The following is a 23,695-nucleotide window of genomic DNA, read 5'->3' as shown; positions in this document are numbered from 1 at the left end:
CAACGACTTCGCGGGGTCCGCGGCCCCAGGTTTAAAATCACTGCCGTAGATATTTTACTGTGCAGACCTGAGCGATAGCTTGACCCATTAATAGAAGCTATAGTAGTGCTGGTTCACGCTTTCTAGAAAATACAACTTCCTAGAAAATTAAGCTGGGTATCGAATTCTCCACGCAGAAAACCGAGCTATTCTGCGTGGAGAATTCGATACCCAGCTTAATAGCCCAACCAAACAAATTGTCCAAGGTATTCTGTAATGGTCCTTGTAGATCGACAGCTTTAGGTCCCGTTACATAAACCACGCCATCGTCTGCAAGTTGCCTTAACGTGTAGGAATTGTCAAGTCATCCATCAATGTCGTTCACATAAAAATTGAATAACAGGGGGTTTAGACATGAGCCCTGGGAAAGGTAAATGTTACTAAATCGTGATGTCGATAAGTCACCATACGAAAAGGGCATGTGCTTTTCCAACAACAAGTTTAGTAAAAAGTAGTAGTTGTTTGAAATCGCTGAAAGACGGTGCTTGTGTTGATAGAAACTGAATCAATAGCCCCCTTAATATCTAAGTTCACTGATGCCATCTTCGAATATCCAACGGTTTGAATATTCCACGCTCTCGTTTGTAGTTTTCGGTTTCACATACCCCGGGCCGTGCCCCAAAGAGTGCCCATCAATGTTTCTCTCTATAATCCGTCAACGAACCGGCGCCAGTAACTACGTTTCTTGGCTTTCATCAAACTCTTCATTTGCGTTTCTAACGTTGCGTATTGTCGATAGCTAGCGAGTGACACGTCGTCTCGGAATGTCTTATGCGCGGTGGCCTTCTCCACGCACACAACTGAGAACTATTTCCACCACGGATTGGGAGAATTTTTTTGTATGTTTGCGCCTGGTACTGGTTTAGTTTGAGTTTGATTCGCGCTGTCGAGAATCAAGCCAACCAAAAAGCTGTACTCTTCCTCCAGAGGAAGTTCTTGAGTAGATTCGATGTTGTCGGATATCGCGGCAGCATAGCTCATCCAATCTATATTTCGTGTGAGGTCATACGAAATATTGATTGATTTCAATGGCCTTGAGCCGATATTGATTGAGACTGCGATCGGCTGGTGGTCGCTACAGTGGGGATCAGAGATTGCCTTCCACGTGCAATTTAACCGCAGCGATGTTGAGCAGAGGATCAAGTCTAAGGCGCGTTCCGCGTGCTGGGCAAGCTAGAATTTGTGTCATTTAACCCGTATTTAAAATTTGTCAAAATAAAGTTATCGCAAAGATCGTGAATCAACGAAGACCGGTTATCATCATAGAGGCAATTTCATGCTCCACTACGGGAGTTAAAGTCTCCTAAAACTAGTCGCAGTGCAGGTAGGGATTCTGAGATGTCGGTGCCCAACCGCGGTGTTGGGGGGGAATATATATATGGAAGATATGCAAAGGACTTTGCCTTTGGTTTCAACTTAACAATCGAAAACTTCAATACCTGTTATTGAAGGAAAGTTAATTCTGTAGAAGGATTTTGATCCCCAAAGGCACTCCTCCGTAGGGGTGTCTCGATCCAGGTGAATAATATTAAAGTCATGGAAGTTGAGATTTCTATCGGTAGTTAACCAAGTTTCACATAATGCAAATGCATCGCAACTCAAACTATTTATTAACATTTTGAAGCTATCGTTTTTCGGGATGATACTTTTGCAATTCCGCTGTAGAACAGTGATCAAATCTGTGACCTCGTTGGATGAGTTGGCCATCGAAGGATACAATCGCTGGAAGGAGGGGCTATTTAGCAGTCAACTACTTCAAAAATGTTCTTACTGTAGGGAGAAAAGCTAACATAAGACTTTTAATAGGATCAGTAATATTGAAAGTTTTTATGCAATGCAGGGAACTATACTAACTTTTTACTTTATCTTAAAAAAATCGCAGACTTCAGAAATTTATTTAAACTACTATGAAAGGCCGAACAAACTGAAAATCATGACAGCAGCCCGTATCTTTCGGAAGTATTTGAAATTTTCGGCAGTCGTATCATTATCTACATTTAGGCGACCGGTATGAAGTTATAAGACGTTTTCGTCTAAATTTTAGAACGTTGTTCACTTAGAACACAACCCGCCTTCTTTGTTAAATTTGGCAATATTTGATTGTCCAGTTCAACGAACATCGTTTTACAGTAAAAAGAAATAAAACTGCGGTGGGTAGAGTGACTTTTTTAGTTTCTAGTTTGAACAAGATCAGACGATTCTTTTCTTATTAGTTTTGAGCAGTTGCCATCAATTGACAGGATCAACATTAAACTTCAAGGATTCTCATCTTGTTTTTTTATTTTCAGATAAATTATATTTGATTTATAATAATGAATCACTTTTGTATTGTTACGTATTGGATCGATTTAATCGATTTTTTATTCTACAACAAAGATTTCTTGGGAGTCCACCACGCTAGGATTCTGGTATACCGAGCTATTGGAGAGGAATCAACAATTTCGAACCTGGATCAACAGTGACCGTCCGAAGGTGACATTATTTTCGAAAACAAAACGATTATAAAATATTTACCATTATTTAATTTTTCAACCCGTAGGTATTCTGGATGACAGGATTTTTCAATCCTCAAGGATTCTTGACTGCTATGAGACAGGTTGGTAAACTGATCGTTTATATGCTATAATTTTCTTTTGCTGTGAATATTTTTACATGATTCTACTGCAGATTAACGTTTAAATTCAATTAATGTTTCCCCAATACGACATACGATATAACACAGCTAGTATCTTTTTATATGCTAAGATACACATAAAACGAGCTTCACAGTACATATGATGTGTGAACATATGTGTCGCTCTTAATTATCTTGTTTATTTGGCAAATTTTGACATTCAAAGATTATTATTTTCATTTACTAATTAATACATGTGAAATTCTATCATCCGACATATATTACATATAAATACTATGCTAACATTGTGTGCGAAGAACCATTTAGCACATTAAGCGTCTTCTCCGAGGGTTGTGCTTCTACTTCAGCCAAAGATTGGTCTAGCATTTCAGCATAAAGACTAGCGAAGTGGTAAGTTTTACACGGAAAGGAGAGCACCAGTAATTGGGGAGACACCCATTTGGTATGCGTTCCTTAGCTCGGGATGGCCAGGTAACAGTAGACTGCCACAGAAGCACGTTTTTGTATGCTGTGCTTCGTTTCATTGCGAGTAGCATCCGCCGTGATGCTCGACCGTTATAATTAAATTATTCCGAAAAGCTCCAATTCATAATCTTCTAGCAGGAGATAAAATGAAACCGAGTGTGCTAGAGGTGTGGAAAGGTAGTTAGTATAACGCGATTGAGAAAAAAGATGGGTGGGTAATGTCAGAGACATAACCGGAGTGAAGTAGAATACACTTTAGACCGGTAAATTCTGCTCTGGAATAAGCAATTTCTATGCGATTTTGTCGACTTTAGCACATTCATAGTTTATTTGGAGTATTTTTTGAATTATCAGTTGACAATTTGCAACATTCTTTGAAAATATTGTTGAACTTTTATGAATGAAGGCACGCAAACGAGCGTTTAACCGTCGTCCTACTACCAGCATCAGAGAAGTAGCAGATCAGCATTTTTCGCTACATGGCCTGTACTAAACAGACCGCTCGTAAGTCCACCGGAGGAAAGGCTCCCCGCGAGCAGTTGGCAACGAAGGCCGTGTAAAAGTGCCCCAGTCACGGTTGGCGTTAAGAAGCCTCATCGCTACCGAACAGAAACTGTCCCCCTGCGAAAAATTCACAGCTATCAGAAATCGAGCGGGCCTAAATTGTGACCCAAAATAAACCACAAACCAACAAGTTGTTTTCAGGACCAGCCAATTATAAAGTATTATTATTATACATGAAATTTTCCATTGCCTTACAACCTCTTTCCTCCCGGCTTGAATTACTATCAATCTTGATCATGCTGTGCGGCGGGGGCACTAGTTTTGATTACAGTGGAAAATTTTATAGCTGTGCTGTTTTCAAGGAAGTTGTAATTGAATTCAAAATAAAATAATTTATTTCTATTGTCAGAGATGGACCTTCCAACGAAAACTAGTCTGGCTCGCTTGGAATCGAATTGTATGAACCAACCACTGCTTTCACAAAATCTGTTATTTTCAGTAATTGAACATTCTACACAACTAGTCACAACTATTTCCAATCAGCGTAAAAATCGAAGGTTTTCATTCAGTACAATAGCAGATTTTCACTTTTAGAAAAACAGGCAACATTCTGGCCGAAAATTTTGAAACGGAGCACCTATATCGAAACGTTAGAAAACGTTCGATTTTTATAAATTGAATCATTACACTAACCTGTCTACAAATCACACAAATAACATTTTTATTTTGTGCCATTCTACTTGAAAGCGACGATATTGTTCACAAGTGGCTCACTTACCATCCAACGCTCTTGGCAAGCCACTTTCTGATGCTTGTAATAACAAAACTTCAATTCGATTCTTTGTCGATAAATTGATGGCCCTGAAAAGGGCCTTTTGTTTGGACAGTGTTCGGAATTTACTTGGAGCTGGTGTATATGGTAACAGTTTTGGTGCTATCTGAGACGGCGTGCTTGGCCAACTCTTCTAACAGCAGCAAACGGACGGCGGTTTGAATTTTGCGGGAGATGCTGCAAACGAACTGCTGCATGCTGATGCTGGAAACGAACTGAGCGTGAGCAACAGCATGCTGAGTTTTTATACCTGACTACAGCACAATGTAAGCTCGTCCTTTTTTGTGTTGTCCTCAATATGTGTTTTTCGTAGCTCCACCCCTTTGTTGGTCGACCACATATTTTTGATAAAGAACAAAATTGAAATTGTGTTTCCAATACGGAGGTTATCGAACACTCAGGATAAAGAGAGTAATGTAATACAGCACCTTGGTAAAATGTTTGATAATTGAAACCTTTTTTGAATGCGCCTAGTAAACACGAAACTGTAAACAAACACACAAATGATAACTTTTTATTTTGTGTCATTCTACGTGAAATCGACGATATTGTTCACAAGTCACTTGCCATCGAACGCTCTTGGCAAGCTACTTTCGGATGCTTGTAATAACAAAATTTCAATTCGATTCATTGTTGATAAATGGCCCGTACCAAACATACCGCTCGTAAGTCCACCGGAGGAAAGCCTCCCCGCGAGCAGTAAGCAACGAAGGCCGTGTAAAAGTGCCCCAGTCACGGTTGGCGTCAGGAAGCCTCATCACTACTGAACAGAAACTGTCGCCCTGCGAGAAATTCACAGCTATCAGCAATCGAGCAGGCCTAAATTGTGACCCAAAATAAACCACAAACCAACAAGTTCTTTTCAGGACCAGCCAATTATATTCTAGTAAGATATAAATGAAATTTTCGTTTTCCATTGCCTTACAACCTCTTTCCTCCCGGCTTGAATTACTATCAATCTTGATGATGCTGTGCGGCGGGGCACAGGCAGCTTCCATTATAGTGGAAAATTTTGGTTTGCGCGTTTTTCCCAAAAGTTTTTTAGCTGTGCTGTTTTCAAGGAAGTTGTAGTTGAATTCAAAATAAAATAGTTTACTTCTATTGTCAGAGGTGGACCTTCCAACGAAAACTAGTCTGGCTTGCTTGGAATCGAATTGTACGGACCAACCACAGCTTTCACAAAATCCGTTATTTTCAGTAATTGTACATTCTACAGAATTAGTCACAACTATTTCCAATCAGCGCAAAAATCGAAGGTTTTCATTCAATACAACAGCAGAGCAGGTTAGAAAACGTTCGATTTTTGTAAATTGAATCATTAAATCACAAATAACTTTTGATTTTGTGCCATTCTACTTGAAAGCGACGGTATCGTTCACAAGTGGCTCACTTACCATACAACGCTCTTGACAAGCCACTTTCCGATGCTTGCAATAACAAAATTTCAATTTAATTCTTTGTCGATAAATTGATGGCCCTGAAAAGGACCTTTTGTTTGGGCAGTGTTCGAAATTTACTTGGAGCTGGTGTATATGATAACAGTTTTGGTGCCATCGAAGACGGCGTGCTTGGCCAACTCTTCTAACAGCAGCAAACGGACGGCGGTTTGAATTTTGCGGGAGATGCTGCAAACGAACTGCTGCATGCTGATGCTGGAAACGAACTGAGCGTGAGCAACAGCATGCTCAGTTTTTATACTTGACTACAGCACAATGTAAGCTCGTCCTTTTTTGTGTTGTTCTCAATATGTGTTCTTCGTAGCTCCACCCTTTCGTTGGTCGACCACATATTTTTGATAAAGACCAAAATTGAAATAGTGTTTCCAATACGGAGATTATCAAACACTCAGGGTAAAGAGAGTAATGTAATACGGCACTTTGGTAAAATGTTTGATAATTGAAACCTTTTTTGAATGCGCCTAGTAAAAATGTTTTCCACTTCACTCCAGTTTCTTTCTGACCATATTTGCAATTTGCGTACTGAAATAAATCATAATTTAGGGTTTAACTCAAATTGGTCTCCAGGGAGAAACAGTCCATGAAACAGAAAATGCAAACTTATTCTTTGAAATGATTTTGGTGGCCCTGAAAAGGGCCTTTTTTATAATGATACAAGTGAGTTCTACCTTTTCAACTTCCAAATCCATACAAAGTGCGTCCCTGCCGCTACAGAGTATAGACGACATTCATTGAGATTTTGCACTTGGCGTGTTCAGTATAGGTCAAGGCATCTCGGATGACATTTTCCTGCACACCATCAGCATTCGTAGATTAAATCAGAAATTCATTTTACATTACCACGACGAGCCAGACGCCGAATGGCGGATTTGCTGATTCCCTGGATTTTATCACGAAGAACCTTGCGATGACGCTTGGTAGGGAACGCAAACATGATACCGCTCATTGTACCGTCCGAACGAGCATGTTGCTCGTGTGGTAAGCAAGCACCCACTGATACAAAACAAGCTTGCGTGACCTGTATATATAACATTCCCGTATGTACTGAAACGCTTACATGCTCCTTTTTGACGACTCTGCGTGGGATATGCTGGCAAATTGCGCATTTTCTTCGCTGTTTTCGAAGGATTTTAAGAAAATCCTTGTTTTGGTTTATTTATAGTAGTCGCAGTAATTCCGAAATTTAATACGAAATACGTGCACAAATTTCCGATCAGATAGTGCAAAAATATTGCGATTTCGTCCAGTAGAACGGAAGATATTCGCATTTCAAACCTGGGAAAATTTCTCAACTGAAATTTTTGAAACGGGACCCCATATTGAAACGTTAGAAGTATTCTACTTCAAAAGCGTCCAAAAATATTCTTTTAGAATAATCTAAATGCGATGTAAAATGATATTTCGAATCCATGACACAATGGAGACCTGTTCTGCGTTTTTGTCAAGTACCGTCCACTTCATTTTAAAATAAATAGTTGTGTTGATATTAGCTAAGCACCTCCATTAAATCCATTGGAACGGACGAGAAAGTCCTCCTCCTAAGCTTCAAAGCCCAACATGAAATAAATTTTGTCTAACGATTAACTTTGTTAATAAAAACAACACTGTTCTGTTCATACACGATCCATATCGCCCGGTGGTAAAATGGAATCGGCAAACTAAAACACAACCCACCCTTATGTTTGTCTCGCTTTCCGAATGTTGTGTATATTTATTTAGGCTTCAGCAGCTGTATTTTACTGGTAGGTAGTGATCTAACATACATGTGAAATGTTCTAATAAGTTTCTAATAATAAAATGACCTGAAGAATGACAGGCACGTGTTACTTACATATGGCCCGAGACGTAAGCGATCAGAACAGAATTGAATAAGCCTGTTTATTCATTCAAGTCGTACCACCGAAGTGGGTCACAATGTAGTTTAACTATTCCGCTCGATTAGTAGCGAATGCGCCGCAATATATAACTTGAAGCGATACTCAGTGATATAAGTGAAAACTTGTATCATCGATTCAATCCGCAATCCAAACAACGTGCGAAAAGGAGGAGACCAACTATAGCCCCTTCTTATGCTCTGGGATTTTTTTCAATGTTGTAAAAAATGTTCAACATGTTAAGGGGATACACCACTGTAGAACACGAAAAAATAGGCATATTTCGGAATTTTTTCTGGTCGCAATAAAGAGGTGAATCGGAATCTTGTAAAATGGGATGTATGATACTAGTTGCGAAGCACAAAACATATTTTTGCCTTTCTCCTATAGAAAGGCTATGCAATCACTCTGAAAATCGACTTTTTAACCGAGGCCCGAAAACTCTGATACTATTCGACTCAGTTCGTCGAGCTCGACAAATGTGTGTTCTTTTTTTTTCGAGAGCTGCAAAAAAATTCAAAAAAAAAATCCTGAGACAGGGAAAATTTACAAAAACCCAAATGTCTCAGCGAACGGGTTTGGGCTGCCATCCCCCGACCATGCTAAAAAACCGGTGCTCTTGAACCTGATTCCTCCCCGGCACTACCTTACGGCATTACTTCGGGGAGGAGTTTTTGTGTGCATAGCACCTACGCAAATTCAACTACTTACTAGTTCGTTTCTTCCGCAGGGTTACAGCGCTACTCCTCGACACACCACCAATTCTCCACCATCCACACAGACTGGCAATTTCTGCATGGTAGTCGGAAAACTGGCTGTAAGTCGAGACTGAGTGCTTCTCCCCTACGAAGACAATCTGAGCGGCAAACTTCAGATTGTCTAATTCACCGAGCCCTTGGACTCCCTTATGCCATTCAGCACCACGACTCGGCTCCCTTGTGCCAGTTAGCACCGCAACTCGCTTCTCGTACAATTCAGCGCCATTTACTCGTTGAGCTCCCGACTTGTTCGCGAACTACTCCTCGGTCTAGTCCCCGACGGTGGACTTAGCCTACTCCGACGGTGAGTTCCCCGGCGAGAAAAGTTCTCCCGAAGCCGAGCCAACCAGCCAGGTGTCGAGGTCAGTTCGGCGATTCCGGTGGGGCAGGGCGTCCGGTTCGCTGGTGCCCCGACGACCCGCGATTGGTGGTGTCTCTTCGCGGTCTACTCAGTCTAGTCCCCGGCGGTGAATTTAGCTTACGCCGACGAAGAGTTCCCCGGCGAAGGAGGTTCTCCCGATACTGATTCTTCTTTGATTTTAGCACCACAATTTCTTGAACCTTTTGGCTCCCTCTCGTTCAATTCGCTCTACTTTCCCGATGAGCCATTCAGCTCCCGCCCTCACTTGTTCGCGAACTACTCGGTCTAGTCCCCAACAATGGATCTAGCCTGTTCTTCTGAAACCGAGCGGTAGATTTCTCCTGATACCGATGTTCGTTTCTGTAAACCGTTTAGCTCTCCGCGTTGGCCCGATCTACTCGATCTAGTCCCCGGCGGTGGATCTAGCCTACTCAATGGGCCATCCAGTAGGTGCTGAGGTCTTTCCGGCGATTCCAAGTGGAGCGTAACTTCCGGTTCACCAGTGCCTCAACGACCCACTGCTAGCAGTGCGACGCGGTCTACTCGGTCTAATCCTCGGCGGTGGATCTAGCGTACTCACGAGCTACCCGGTAGGATGTCGAAATCGGTCCGGCGATTCCGGTGAAGCTTGACATCCGGTTCACAGGCGTCCCGACGCCCCAAACTCGGTGCTACGTCACGTACTACTCAACTGGTCCCCGCCGGCTGCCCTAGTCTACACAGTCGGAGAGTTCCCCTGCGGCGGAATTTCTCTCGAAATCCGACTTGTGGCTTCTTGTTGGTCCCTTCGCCACTTCCTCTGCAGCTCGGAGAGAATGCTCGTAACTACTCTGTTGACAGCGTCCCAGGTATGTTCGTCGTGGCACATCTCTTCGACGATATCCTACGAGCTTCTTCGAACCTAGGGCATTCGAAGACCACGAGTTCCGGTGTCTCCTGCACAGTCGCACACTCCGGGCAAAGGGGTGACGAAGCATGTCCAAACCGATGCAAGTACTTCCAGAAGCATCCGTGCCCAGACAAAAACTGCATCAAATGGAAGCTCACCTCTCCATGCTTCCTATGCACCCAACCCGACACATTTGGGATGAGCCGGTGGGTCCACCTTCCTTTCTCCGCGTTGTCCCACTGCTGCTGCCATTTAGCCAACGAGTCCGCTCGGACCAGTCTGCTAGCGTTACGTGCATTTCTCCGCTGGTAGCATTCCACGTACTCCGCCAAGGTGATGCAGATGGGGATCATCTCGGCGATAACGCTTAGTGCCTCCGTCGATATTGTTCTGTAGGCACTCGCGACTCGTACAGCCATGAAACAGTAGACGTCTCGTGCTGCTTCTCGGGCCGCCGACGTTTGGCATGATTCTCGCTATTGCGTTCGTTGCCTTCGCCGACTTTTCATAGGCGTAGTCAACGTGGTTGTTGAAGCTCAACCGGTCGTCGATTATAACTCCCAATTGCTTCAGTGCACGCTTCGATGCAATCACGTGTCCTCCGATGTCGATCTGCATCCGCTGAACCGCTTTGCAGTTACTGACCAACAACAACCTCCGTCTTGTGGTGAGCTATTTGCAGCTTGATTCCGTTCATCCAGCTCTCAATCGCGTCTATTGTCTACTTCACCGACACCTCCACTTCTTCAAGTGTCTCACCCACCACTGTTAGTGACACATCGTCCGCGAAAGCCACGATTTTCACTTTCCTAGGCAGCTGCAGCATTAAGACCCCATCGTACATCCCGTTCCAAAGAGTTGGACCGAGAGTGGAGCTCTGAGGAACGCCCGCTGTGACACGCAATGACTTCTGCCCTTCGCTGGTCTCGTACAGCAGCACTTTGCTCTGAAAGTAGCTCTTCAAGATCTGGCATAGATAGTCGGGAACGCTCATTCTATGCAGCGATGGCTTCCCAGCTGGCACTGTTGAACGCGTTCTTCACATCTATCGTCACCACAGCGCAGTATCGATCTCCTCTTCGCTTCTGTTTAGATGACTTCTCAGCACTCTCGAGCACTATCCGAATTGCATCCACTGTCGATGCTCCTTTGCGGAAATCGAACTGCATCTTGGACAGTCCGCGCTCACCTTCCGTGAATTTCGTCAACCTGTTAAGAACGATCCTTTCCAGGAGTTTTCCGAGTGTATCCAGCAGGCCTGTACGAGGCCGGATCGCCAGATGGCTTCCCTGGCTTTAGCAGCAACACCAGCTTCTGGACCTTCCACATTTCGGGGAAGTTGCCTTCATTTAGGCATTTCTGCAGCACTATCCTGAACATGTCCGGATATGCCAGGATCGCAGCTTTCAGTACCACGTGTGGTATTCCATCCGGACCAGGGGCTTTCTTTGATTCTAGGCGCTTCGATGCTTCTGCTAGGTCGTCGTTAGTCACTTACCGATCCGTGTTTGTTCCTTCGTCCTCGCCGTACGGTGTCGGTAGCCATATAGTTGGATCGTGCTTCGGGAAAAGACCCTCGACGATTATCTTCAGCTTGCTCGGACACATTTCGGCTGGCGTCGTCGGACCCTTCATTTTCGCCATCACGACTCGATATGCGTCACCCCAGCGATTGGAGTCTACTTCTCGGCATAGCTTCTTGTGGCACTTTGACTTGCTAAGTCTGATCTCCCGTTTCAAAGCGGCCCTAGCTTCCCGAAACGCCGCCTTACGCTCTTCTCTATCTGGTGCCGACCTTGCTCTTTGAGCCCGCCTTCTGGCTCTGAGACTAGCAGCGCGTAACGTACTAAGCGTCTCGTTCCACCAGTAAGCTGGACGCCGTTTGTTGCGTGGTTCCAGTTTTTGCGGCATTGTGGCGTCACAAGCCGCCACAATCCTTCTTGTTAGGTCAGCCGCATGCACGTTCTCGGTCCCGCCGTTCGGCCGATGTGCCTCAACAAAGAGGTCTTTGTTGAAGGCTTTTGCCTTCCACTTTCGTTCCCCGGTCACCCTTCTCTGTACTGCCGCGGGGTTCCATTGACCGATACGATAGCGAATCGCCTGGTGGTCACTATGTGTGTACGTTTCGCATACTCTCCAATCCATGTTCGCCGTCAATGAGGGACTACAGAATGTGACGTCGATGATAGACTCCCTCCCGTCTCTCCGAAATGTGCTAACAGAACCTTCATTGCATAATCGTACGTCTAACTTCGCTAGAGCTTCCTGCAGGATACACCCTCTTGTGTTGGTTACTCTACTGTCCCATTTCACAGCCCAGGCGTTGAAGTCACCACCAATGACTACCGGCTTCCGACCGATCAACTACTCGGTTAACTGCTCCAGCATTAGGCTGAAATGCTTTACTGTCCACATTGAAGGAGCGTAGCAGCTACACACGAAGATGCCGTTGATTTTGGCTATCACGAAACCGTCATATGAGCGTTCTACCACTTCTTGGATGGGGAATCTGCCCATGCCTTGTATCACAGCGGTTCCTGATCTATCCACCACCCAGTTACCGTTATTAGAGGGGATAAGGCTCTGCGATCAAAGCGACATCGCACATAGTTTCTGTCGTAGACTACCACAACAGTTGCTGTGCGGTATCACTTTGATTCAGATTTATCTGGGTCATCTCCATCACCGTTGGCCTGCAGTCGCCTTCTTACAGGCTGGGCATTTAAAGCCACCCGTCTGATGGTCGTTTCCTTCCGCTGGGGTGCAAAGCAAGCACTTCGGCCTCTGCGTGCAGTCTCTCGCAAGATGGCCCGTCTCTCCGCATTTCCAGTACATCTCGGATCTTTCCGGGCCTTTGCAAGCCCCTGCTTAATGTCCAAAGCCTAAACATTTGAAACATTTCTCCGCTTGTTTATTTACTCGTGGGGCGGCTATCAGTAGGCATCTCGACCACCCAACTGTAACTCTACCTATCTCCAGTGCCTTGCATGCAGCGGTTACCGGTAAACGAATTATCGCTGTCTGCGTTTCTCCTTATCCCTTTCTTAACCGGATCGTCATGTGCACCTCGCCCAGGTTGCACTGTTGCTTCATTGTACCTTTCAGCTCGTCTTCCGTCGTGATTTCATCAAGGTCCTTGCACACAATTACCATCCCCGGGTTTAAGGCTTTAACTTCTGTCTTTGCATTAATTTAGTAATAGTCTCCTGCAAGGTAGAGCTACTAGTCGTAGTATTCTTCTTCAGTACGCCTGACTCTTACCACGTTTTCCCCCAAATCTTTCAACTCCATGTCCTCTCTGACCTTTTTGAGCAGCGCTGCGTACGTAGTCTCGTCATTTGCTTTGACGAGCACGGCTTCTCCCTTAAGCACCTTCTAACGAGCCGAGGGTTCTGATTTCCTCTTCTGCTCCTCTTTTCGCTCCTCCTTCTTTTCTTGCTGTTTCCCGTGTTTCTCCTTCCGACCTACAACGGTACTCCAGCTTTCACCTTGTCGGATGGCGTCCTTTCCTTCGGTAGCAACAGCGTCCTCGAGCGTCTGCCTATTTGACTCGCCTGGTCGCTCAGCTGCATCCGCCCTCTGCGTTGCCGTATCATACTCTTTCACGGCAGACAGTAGCGCCTTCTGGGTTCTGATGACCATCTCCTTAATGACTTTATGGACATTGTTTTTCGTGTCCACAAACTTGTGGAGCACCTCCACCAAGTGCTTCGCTGCCACTACTTTTGGCGTTTGTGGGGTGTGGCTCATTCCGCTCTGCTCTGGCTGTTTTTGCTGTTGCTTCCTGTCCCTGCTGCCCCCTTGTGTGTGCGTGTGTGTGTGGAAACCACGTGATGTATTATGCGTCATAATCACTTTACTCGCTCCACTCTCGGTAATACGGGGCAATTTTTATGATTTCAAATTGACCAATTTGCCTTTCTCATAAAAAAGGTTATGCAATTGCTTCAAGCATCGACTTTTTAACCGAGGCCCAGAGATCCGAGTCTTATATACCATTCTACTCAGTACGACAAGATAGGAAAATATTTGTGTGTATATGTGTCTATGTGGCAAATAATATTGCTTCTGTTTCGCTGGACCGATTTGCACAAACTTACTCTTGAATGAAAGGTACAACCTTCCCATCGGCTGCTATTGTTTTCGGTTCGATCGGTATTCCGGTTTCGGAGTTATAGGTTGAAAAGTGCGGCCACACAGCAATTGGTTGGTTGGTTAATTTTTCTTTATAAATTCTTTTCTTCATTAAGTTCTTTCGATTGAAGTTAAATTTTAATAAATAAATTTCAGGCAAGTGTAACAGATTTTCATCAACATTTTGTGAGATGGATCAATTAGCCGAAAATATGAAAATATTGTAGCTTTCAAATCCAGTTTGTCAATAATCATACAGAAAGATACAATTTTAAAATTTAATAATATATAAGCCAGCTTTTTATTGAACATTGATGACAAAATATTGAACAAAAATGTGAAAAAGTTCATTCCTATACATGCATTACCTTAATCCTTTTGTTTCATATGAATAGGTGGAAGTAATTGAACTCTTTTGAAAATTCATTATAAAGGGGCAGCAAATTTAACTTATGGCTCGAACGGCAAAAAGCCACGCGCCGCTACGGATTGATCTATCGAATCGATTTATTAATGTTTATCAAGGTTTATTCGATATTCAGCAAGATGACATAACTATACTGTTTACTATTTCACTTCCAGGAAGTAACACGTGCACATAAGGGCTGGGCTCTGGACTCGGTTGTGCTACAGAACCAAATAACCCGACACAACAAGGAAGACATTCACGACGCGCCCCAGGAAGGTGTGTACGTCCATGGACTGTTTTTGGAAGGTTAGTGATTTTACACGATTCTATTGATTGTTACGGGACACTTCGACTTCGTGTGACCCACCACGACGAAGATGTTTATTTTTCTCATGGGAAACGGTAGAGCAAAAGCTAAAGCGATTTGTTGCCCTATTATCGACTCCCATGGTAACCATCTCATATTTCCATAACTACTCATCTTTCTTGTTTTGGTGATTTCTTTGAATCCGAAATTGAAAAGGAGCATCATTGGATCGCCGCAGTGGAAAGCTGATTGAGTCGAAAGCGAAAATTTTATACGAGCAGATGCCGGTTATTTACATTTATGCCATCAATACGACCGCCGGTAAGGATCCGCGACTGTACGAGTGTCCGATTTACCGCAAACCGCAACGAACTGACCAAAAGTACGTGGGCTCGATAGATTTCGAGACCGACTTCAACCCTCGTCACTGGACATTGAGAGGAGTCGCCCTGCTGTGCGATATCAAATAAATGGGGTTTATGTTTCGTTTCCCGTTGATGTTTTTTTGCACTTTTCTCTTATTCCAGTAAATACGATTAACCTAATTAGTGGCAAAAAGTTAAAATGTTGTAATTTAAAGCAGACCCAGTAGAGCACCTTTCCTGCATACAATGACTCACAGAATTTGAGAGTACACAAATAAAACGTTTGAAGTGTAGCTTATTAGAGAACATGACAAATATAACTCCGAGTCTGTAACATGTTTTTCGGAAAACGTTGGGGAAATTGAAATGTGAAAGAAACATCCGTACTGAGCGCAACGTGCCTGGAGCTGGTTGGAGGTAAGCAAAAGGTCTGCTAAAAGGATCTTGACAGCCTTGATTGCCCTCGGGGGGTGTATATAAAATGTGTACTGACAATTCAATTAGGTCTAGCTTGGTCTGTATTCAATCACCCATTCCTACCTTTACCACTGGCATTCGGTACGCGGTGGATTTCTGTAAGAATAAATTTATGCTAAAATAGCTCAGATGTAACGTAAAACCAGATCTAATTCGATAGTCAAGTAATGGGACTGGGACAAATGCATTGCCTAATGTTTAACTGAAATGGAAATGAATTCTGGTATGCTGGTATATCAAGACTGACCTGGGAATGGTACGACATAGAAAATAAAAAAGTAGTTGTTTGCACACAATTTGCTAGATCTTCGTGAAACTTAATCAGCTTATTTGGCATATTGTAACATTGCTGATGAATGATTTTTATTTTTCTAGCCGCCGCCGCACAGTGATCACCTTCTATACAAAAGTCGGACAAAACCTCAAAAGTATTTTAAGAAAACTTCACATTGAGGTAATTTTGTGACGCTGAATTCATATTTGATGTTTATTTTTTGTTTTTTTATTACCTCAAAATTTTGGCCCTTAGGGTGGTTCGAAAATTCAACATTTACGAATATAAAGTGCACTATATCCGAAAATTCATTTTCAAAAAATTAGGCATGGTGAATTTTTTAGCAGGATACACATTTTTACAATTGTTAATAACGATAAGACACATCTATAAATTATATTAGGAGCCCTGAGTAATCAAAGGCTACCATGCGTCTCCTTGAGACATATCAAGAAAAATCACTTTTTTTTCAAACCTCGGGGCAGAAAGGGGCAAAACAAGATATTCATTTTCGGAAAGTACACTAATTTTCAAGTATCATGAACAACAAGCGATCTTTCCAAACTGTTTCAAAAAAAGTACAGCCATTTTGAACATTATAACTTTAATTTATTGCGCGATTTATTATTAATTCTTCATGTCTGAGCCAGAAGAAAGTCTTGCATTAACTAAATCGAATGGCAACTATAAGTTCAGCGAAAAACCTTTCAAATGCAACCAGTTTGACCCTAATCGGAATCTTAACTAAAAAGATATATTCATTTGAATAACTTAAGTTTGAAAGCAGTTTTTCTCAGAATTTATCATCTATTTCACCTTTGAAGTTTAATAAAAAATCGAACTTTCGTCCTCAGGACCTTATATTTTGAGAAGACTCTATTCAATCTGTTAAGAAACAGAGAAAAATGTTAAATCATGAAAAATCTAAAATGGAATTTTGTGGTTTGTCCGGCTAGGCGTCACTGTGCGCCGGTGTAGAAAAAAGGTTTTTTTCTCGTATTGAGGAATTCCACGAAGATCCGTCCGAAAATCTCTAAAATCGTGACCGACCATCCTAGATTCCGATGAAAATTTACAGGTTTTACCGGCATGGAAGACTAAACATTTTCCACAGTCAATAAGATTATTTTGACTCAATTTTTTTTGTTCGATTGAACTATTTTATACAGTAAAACTATTTGAGAACAAGTTACAGGTAATGAATACATCTGCACGAAAAAAATATACACTGAAAAAAATGTTGCGTCATTTTTCACAAAAATAAAAATTTATGATAAAAATTCAAATTGCGAAAAACACATTTTTATAATTTTTTATATTTTGTCACCAAAAATCTAAAGAGAAGAGAAACATTTTGAATGTGATTTCATGATGGAGAAATTATCAGCAAAAAGTTTTTCTAACAATAACTTTATATATGTTCTTAAATTTCATACTAATTAACATACAAAACTGTATTTTTATTACAGAATATAATTCTAAGTATCATTTTAAATCAAAATGCATTTAACAAATATCTTCCAAAATGCGATAGTTTTCGAGATATTTGGAATTTCGCTCTAACAAAAACAATTAATTCGTGTAATTATGTCCTTTTTAAAGGTTATTCGCGTTACCCCATCATAAATTGTCAAAAGTCTAATGTTTATCATTTTAAAGACATAAAAGTAGCTTTTTCAGTGTATTTGGATCATGGAGTAGCTTTTAATAAAAAAAAGTTTTCCTAATAACAACTTTTGAAAAAATATTATAATTTTGGAAGATATTTGTTAAATGCATTTTGATTTAAAATGATACTTAGAATTATATTCTGTAATAAAATTATAGTTTTGTATGTCAATTAGTATGAAATTAAAAACATGTATAAAGTTATTGTTAGAAAAACTTTTTTGCTGATCATTTCTCCATCATGAAATCACATTCAAAATATTTCTTTTCTCTTTAGATTTTCGTTGACAAAATATAAAAAATTATAAAAAATGGGTTTTTTTGCAATTTGAATTTTTATAAAAAAAAATTGTTTTTGTAAAAAATGACGCAATATTTTTTTCAGTGCATATTTTTTTCGTGCAGATGTATTCATTACCTGTAATTCGTTCTCAGATAGACTGTATAAAATAGTGTAATCGAACCAAAAAAATTTGAAATTATTGCACGTAGAAACGTCTACGCCCTTTTGAAAAATTGCCCTTGTATCAGAATATTGCAATTGTTAGAAAAAATCGTGGAGATTTATAAACCGAACACAAATGTAAAGTTTCGTTCGAATGGACGATGGTCATACTTTGCGGTCGGCCGGTTTCTCATGGAATCCCTCTATTTAATTTTCGTTCCATTCTCCGCTCAACCTTAAAGTTAAATATAGATTGTAAGAATTCTTATTCTCGGCTAGTCAATCAAAGCACGGCTTGATTTTTAAAACGTTGGATTTGATTGACGTAGGCTGCATTAACTACCTATGCGAAGTAGACTAAAACCCTGAAAAACGGGTTTAATCTCACTTTTGTTGTTAATCACATCTCGTCGCTGTTGTGCTATCTTATGACAAACGCCATTTTGGGATAAGCTGAGTTAGATATGCCACATTACTTGTCTAAAAAATCTCTACAAAGTGGCGTTTACAGAATTTTGACATTCTGCTTGGTTACTGAGGTAATGCCAGCAACGTGCTGATTTTTTTTTTTTAATTTTTTGCTTCAAATGACTGTGTCTAAGGATTGGCTCAAATTATCTTGATGTACAAGATGTTTTTACATGTAAAACTATCTGAGAAACACAATGGCATAATCATTTTCAAAACGAAAACGTACGAGTTGTGAGAAAAATGCAATTTAGGTTATAAACTGGAAATATAGCATATTTGGCAAAACTGTAACCAAAAATAATTTTTTTTTTCTAGAATCTCAGACTCATTTCCTTCAAAATGCACTTCACCGATTGTTTATAGACCAAATGTAGCCAAAGATATGAATAAAAGTTAATAATTGAAGTTTTTTTCTATGGAAATTTTTCCATGTAAGATTATGCCACGCTATACAAATTTTGTCATCAACACACACCTATGACACGTGTGAGTGCGACTTTTGTTTACATTTATAGTAAAAACTCGCAACATAGTCAACCGATTTTTGTAATATTTGAGAGATTAATACAGAATAGATAGAAGCATCAATTGTCTTCTTGGAATTGTTTATGTCATTTATAAGTTTCAAGATATTCAATCTCAAACTTTAAAAATCGTTTTTCTCGAAATATGCAAAATGGCGCTTGTCATAAGATAGCACAACAGCGACGATCTATCCTGAGGACCCTTTTAACCCTAACTTTTTAGCGCATATTAGATGCCAATACTATTTTACTTTTGGAATTGCTACTAAGTTTTTGAATGGAACCGATTCTTCGAAACAACATGCATTGAATATCATACTGATTCACATAGTGCAAACTGTATTGACTCCTGTACGCTAGACCTTCTGGAGGGGGAAAGTAAAGTTATTGATAAATTAACTCAATTCGTTATCATGTATGAGTTTCCTATAGGCAGCCGGCTGCCAACACTTTGGATGATTTGTCGTTTGGTATATTAAGGGGTTATATCTACTTGGGTTTCAAAAAATGGAGTACATTTGCGATATTTATTTCATCATTGTTATAGTTTTTTTGTGATACTATTTTACATACATTATAGTACATGGTTAAAGGTATTTGTAGTAATTTTTATGTTGCAAAAGCTTGCAAACTGACAGTGATATAGCTGTTGCCACTGATCACCTTATTTTGAACCTCATGCGCGCCGACCGTGATAAATCAAGAACGGCTTATCTGCAATGGAAAAACTAATTTGTTTTCGTTAGTTCATGCCTAAACGCCCTTCGTGAGCGAACAATTTTACAAAATTCTCTTTTGTTACACAATTGCACTAAATTTTTTAAAATTTTTGAAATTAGGCGTTAGCTTTTTTGGTCTAAAAATGGAAAAACTACTCAAAATAAAAATTCCTTCGTTCACGAAAAAGCCATTATAATAAGAAGTGAAAGGGTGAAAGATTCCAATCGATCGGGTTAGTGTGTACCGAGTAATCGTTGTCACCGCGAAGCCGTTTTCGAAAAAATACGATTTTGAGATAATTTCGTTTAAAGTTTCGAGACAGTCCCAAGTACCCATAAGGATTAGGCAATTTAACAATACATTGACTATACATTTGCACTAATGTTGCATTGAAACCCCATTACAGCATTAACAATGCAATAAGATCTATATTAGCATCAATAATGCATAGATGCACAGCCGAAATATAGCATTATCGCTTGCTCTATATGCGTATATAAAGCTGATATAACGCGTACATGCTTCAAGGTTCTTTAAAGCATGTATGCTTTACATATGTATTTAGTGCCATTATAGAGCAAATAGAAAGCCGATATAATGCTATTGTAATGCTGTGGGTTTATCCGTTATGCAACTTTTTTTTGAAGTTAACATTCGGCATATTTCATTTCAATCGAACATATGCAATATAGTCCAAGCAAGCAAACGCAGCGCACTTACCGTGAAGGACGATGCGAAGTACCTCAGTTCGAGACTTACTAAAGGTAATTTTCGAAAATCATTCATATTATGTGAGAACGAAAACCCATCAAGGATATTCATTACAATGCATTAGAGAAGAGTCTGTTGCGGTTTTAAACAGAACATTTTATTTTAAAATTTTCCTTTTTGCTCATCACATCGAAAGGAAACATAAGAAATGGTTTTAAAACTATAGCGTAAAATGACAGCCAACTGAAGCTTTCTAATAGCATTAGTAGTGCCAATATTAGGCTTTAAATTTTGACATTTGTGGTCTGGTGCTATATAACAGAATTAGTTCTGCAAAAACGAGCTGTCAATCTCTGCACAGTAATATCACTATATTTCGCCTTTTCTGGCATAATACAAGCATTATATCAGTATTAAGGGCTTCACGGCTCTTTAAGACTGTCCTATATGTGGATCTGAAGCAAATATTAGGCAACGTTGTAAAGCTTATTTGTTACTTGGGATATTATGCAATGTTAAAATGATAGGAGAACCCGGGGCTATTCGGACCTACCTAAGTAAATCGCCCTTTTAGGTGGATAGACGTAAAAGCATTTATCAGTCAAAGATCTTAATTATTAGTTTGAAACCTCAGATACATTTTGTAGCCATAAAAATTCATTTGCACTACTCCATTGGCGATTATTTGCAAAACTATGTTGTTCCATCCTTTTACAATGTAGGCGTAATTCGGACCGTCTTTTTTTTACAATGGAATTATATTTACCTATGAAATCTTTATTGGAGAAATTCCTAATGAATCAAAAAGAATAGTGTTAAAAAATAATTTAGGAGTCACAGCTGTCGATTGGCGCATCTTGTATTTTCTTTGCTGTGGTGTGTGAAATCAAGTGTGCAGTCGGACAAAACCAAAAATGTTACGCAATCTGGCTGAAAATTACACGTTAAGGTAATTTAGGGGTACTGAGCTCATTTTTAATGTCAAAAGCTATAAAAGAAGAGTTAAATTTTCCCATACAGTGTTATCGAAACTTTCTTATTAGTTTAATACCATTCTTCAGTGATAACAATAACAACATAATAATTGGATAAAACTACTTTCAATCTCTACAAATAGTGTTTGTTTACGTTTTATTCATTTGTCATTTTGCACTAATCACTATGCTCCTCAATGTCAGCAAACATTTAAAAATATCGACTTTAAACCACTCCGGGCAAAAAGGGGCAAAACGGGACATTGAAATTCGAAAAGCAGAGATGATTTCCCTTAGAATGTATAATAAGTGACCATTCCGAATTGTTTCACGCGATTGTACAGAACACATTTGTGAAAAAAGACTTTACTTTCAACCCACGATATATTTGTAATAATAAAACATAGTTAGAACCAAATTTGTCAAACATATTGAAATAATCAACAAAGTTCTTTTTTTTTATTCATTTCGTTTATTTGATAGGCACAAATGCGTTAGCTTGGCGGTGCCAAATGCTTATGTTTTTACATTTTGGATATCTTAAAACTAGGAGGTTACAATGTTGAAATATTTTTTTTGCAAAGGAAAAAAAATGTTTACAGCTATCTTACGACTAGAAATAAGATTCAATATACAAGAGAGGGCCAAAAGATTTTTTTAAGAAAAAATTTAAAACATGGGATTCACTTTGATATACAAGAGAGGGAGTAATAGTATTTTACGAAATATTTTACGGTTATCTTAAAACTAACAATATAGTTTAGTACACAAAAGGGGGAACAAATATTTATGAGAAGTTTCACAGAAATTTTAAAACTAGGGATTCAATTCTATTTACAAAACAAAGTTCTTTATATGCCCTTTAAAATGAAACTAGTTGTGCTCAAATCGGGTTAAAATTGAAAGAGCACCCCGTTTTTGAAGTGAAGATATGTACTGTGATTTCAAAAATGAATTTCATTAGGATTAAAAATGTAATTCTCATTCGGTGATCACAAAATTTAGAGATTATGCCATTCAATACATAAGAAATATAGGAAAAATAATAAAATATCAATATTTGAAACATAAATTTTGTCCTGCACTGTAACCCGCCAGCCGCTGAACGGTGGTTGATGGAATGGGTGTCCGTCAATAGTCCCGTACGCTCATTTAGCACAAAAGGGTGAGCGTGTTTATTATTATTATTATTATTATTATTATTATTATTATTTATTGGGCTTTAACCGCATAGGGTCATAGTTTATTTTCTTTGAATTGTTTATTGAGTCAATGAGGTGTTGAGCTCCGGAATGAAAGCAGTTAGCCAGGGCCGCGGGAGAGCCTCCCCAGTACCCGGTTTTGGTATATTGGGGGACCTGCTGAATGATGGTGGTGGATGACTGGATAATTTGCGGTTAGTGGCGGGACCTCCCCAGCACCCGGTTCGGATGTGGTGCAGAGCCCGCTGAACTTTCAATACCAATTCAATGCCAATCGACCCCAAATTTTGCCCAGTTGTTTGGGACCCCAAATGGAACAATAAAATTGCTGTGCGTTTTCCATATAACAATGCCCCACCCTAATAATTATCTACTTATTCCCTGTGCAACTCCAGCTAGTCCAGATCGATAACGGAGTAGCAGCCAGGGGTGGTCGCACAAGCTAAATCTTTATATGCGAACGAAACCAGAAATACCACAGTTCCAGATTCCGCTCAGCGACAACACGTGACATGGAAACTGCCATTAATCACGATGTAGTTAGTAAGATGCGAGGACATTTTTCCGAAACTATTTTACAGTCAAATTGGGGTATATTTGAGCTTATATGAGACATCTTTTAGTAAATTTTCAATAAGATGAACTCTTCCAAAACTGATCTAAATAATCATCAAATTTGTTCTAAAAACACTTAACTTCTGTCTGTCACAGTTATTTTATAATTTATTAAGTGATCTTGTAATATAAAAATGTACAATTTATCTGCATATTTTTGATTAATTGAAATAATCTCGTGTACGTGTAACATCTATAAATAAACTTATCAATCAATTTGTAGAACCACCAAACATTATTGTCAATAAAGCCATAAAAAATCTACAATTTTTATGTTTGGTGGTTACCACAATAGATCTAAATACGGATCGCAGTGGTTCGTCTCCAACAAAAAAAAATGTTTGGTGGTTAATTAAGACTATTTTCCTTAAACGGATCGATAGAAGTCATATAATACATATCTTTCCCATGCACTTTTTTTTTCCTTTTTGAATGCCGGAAAGATGAAGGAAATTTACAACGCCCCGATTCCTACGGGTAGGGGAACATGGGGAGACTTGACCAAGCGTAAAATTCTAATTTTGGCTATGGCGTCTTCTATTCGATTCTTAAATTTTTTTCAAAAATATTTTTATACTTGTTCCG

At 40.0% G+C, this 23,695-nt stretch overlaps 1 protein-coding gene across 1 annotated transcript in view; it reads left to right on the top strand.

Annotated features, from left to right (window-relative positions):
• Positions 1-15,379, top strand: part of LOC131696156 (dynein axonemal heavy chain 5-like) — a 71,474-nt gene extending 56,095 nt beyond the window's left edge. The window contains exons 13-16 of the mRNA XM_058984696.1: positions 2,416-2,511; positions 2,579-2,635; positions 14,531-14,663; positions 14,881-15,379. Of these exons, the coding sequence (XP_058840679.1) occupies positions 2,416-2,511; positions 2,579-2,635; positions 14,531-14,663; positions 14,881-15,134 (540 nt within the window). The 3' untranslated portion in view covers positions 15,135-15,379. The remainder of the gene's footprint in view (positions 1-2,415; positions 2,512-2,578; positions 2,636-14,530; positions 14,664-14,880) is intronic.
• Positions 15,380-23,695: the final 8,316 nt, after the last annotated feature.

This window comes from Topomyia yanbarensis, unplaced genomic scaffold (assembly GCF_030247195.1).
Source record: "Topomyia yanbarensis strain Yona2022 unplaced genomic scaffold, ASM3024719v1 HiC_scaffold_8, whole genome shotgun sequence".
Classification (NCBI taxonomy): domain Eukaryota; kingdom Metazoa; phylum Arthropoda; class Insecta; order Diptera; family Culicidae; genus Topomyia; species Topomyia yanbarensis.
This window is presented reverse-complemented; position numbering and strand designations above follow the sequence as displayed.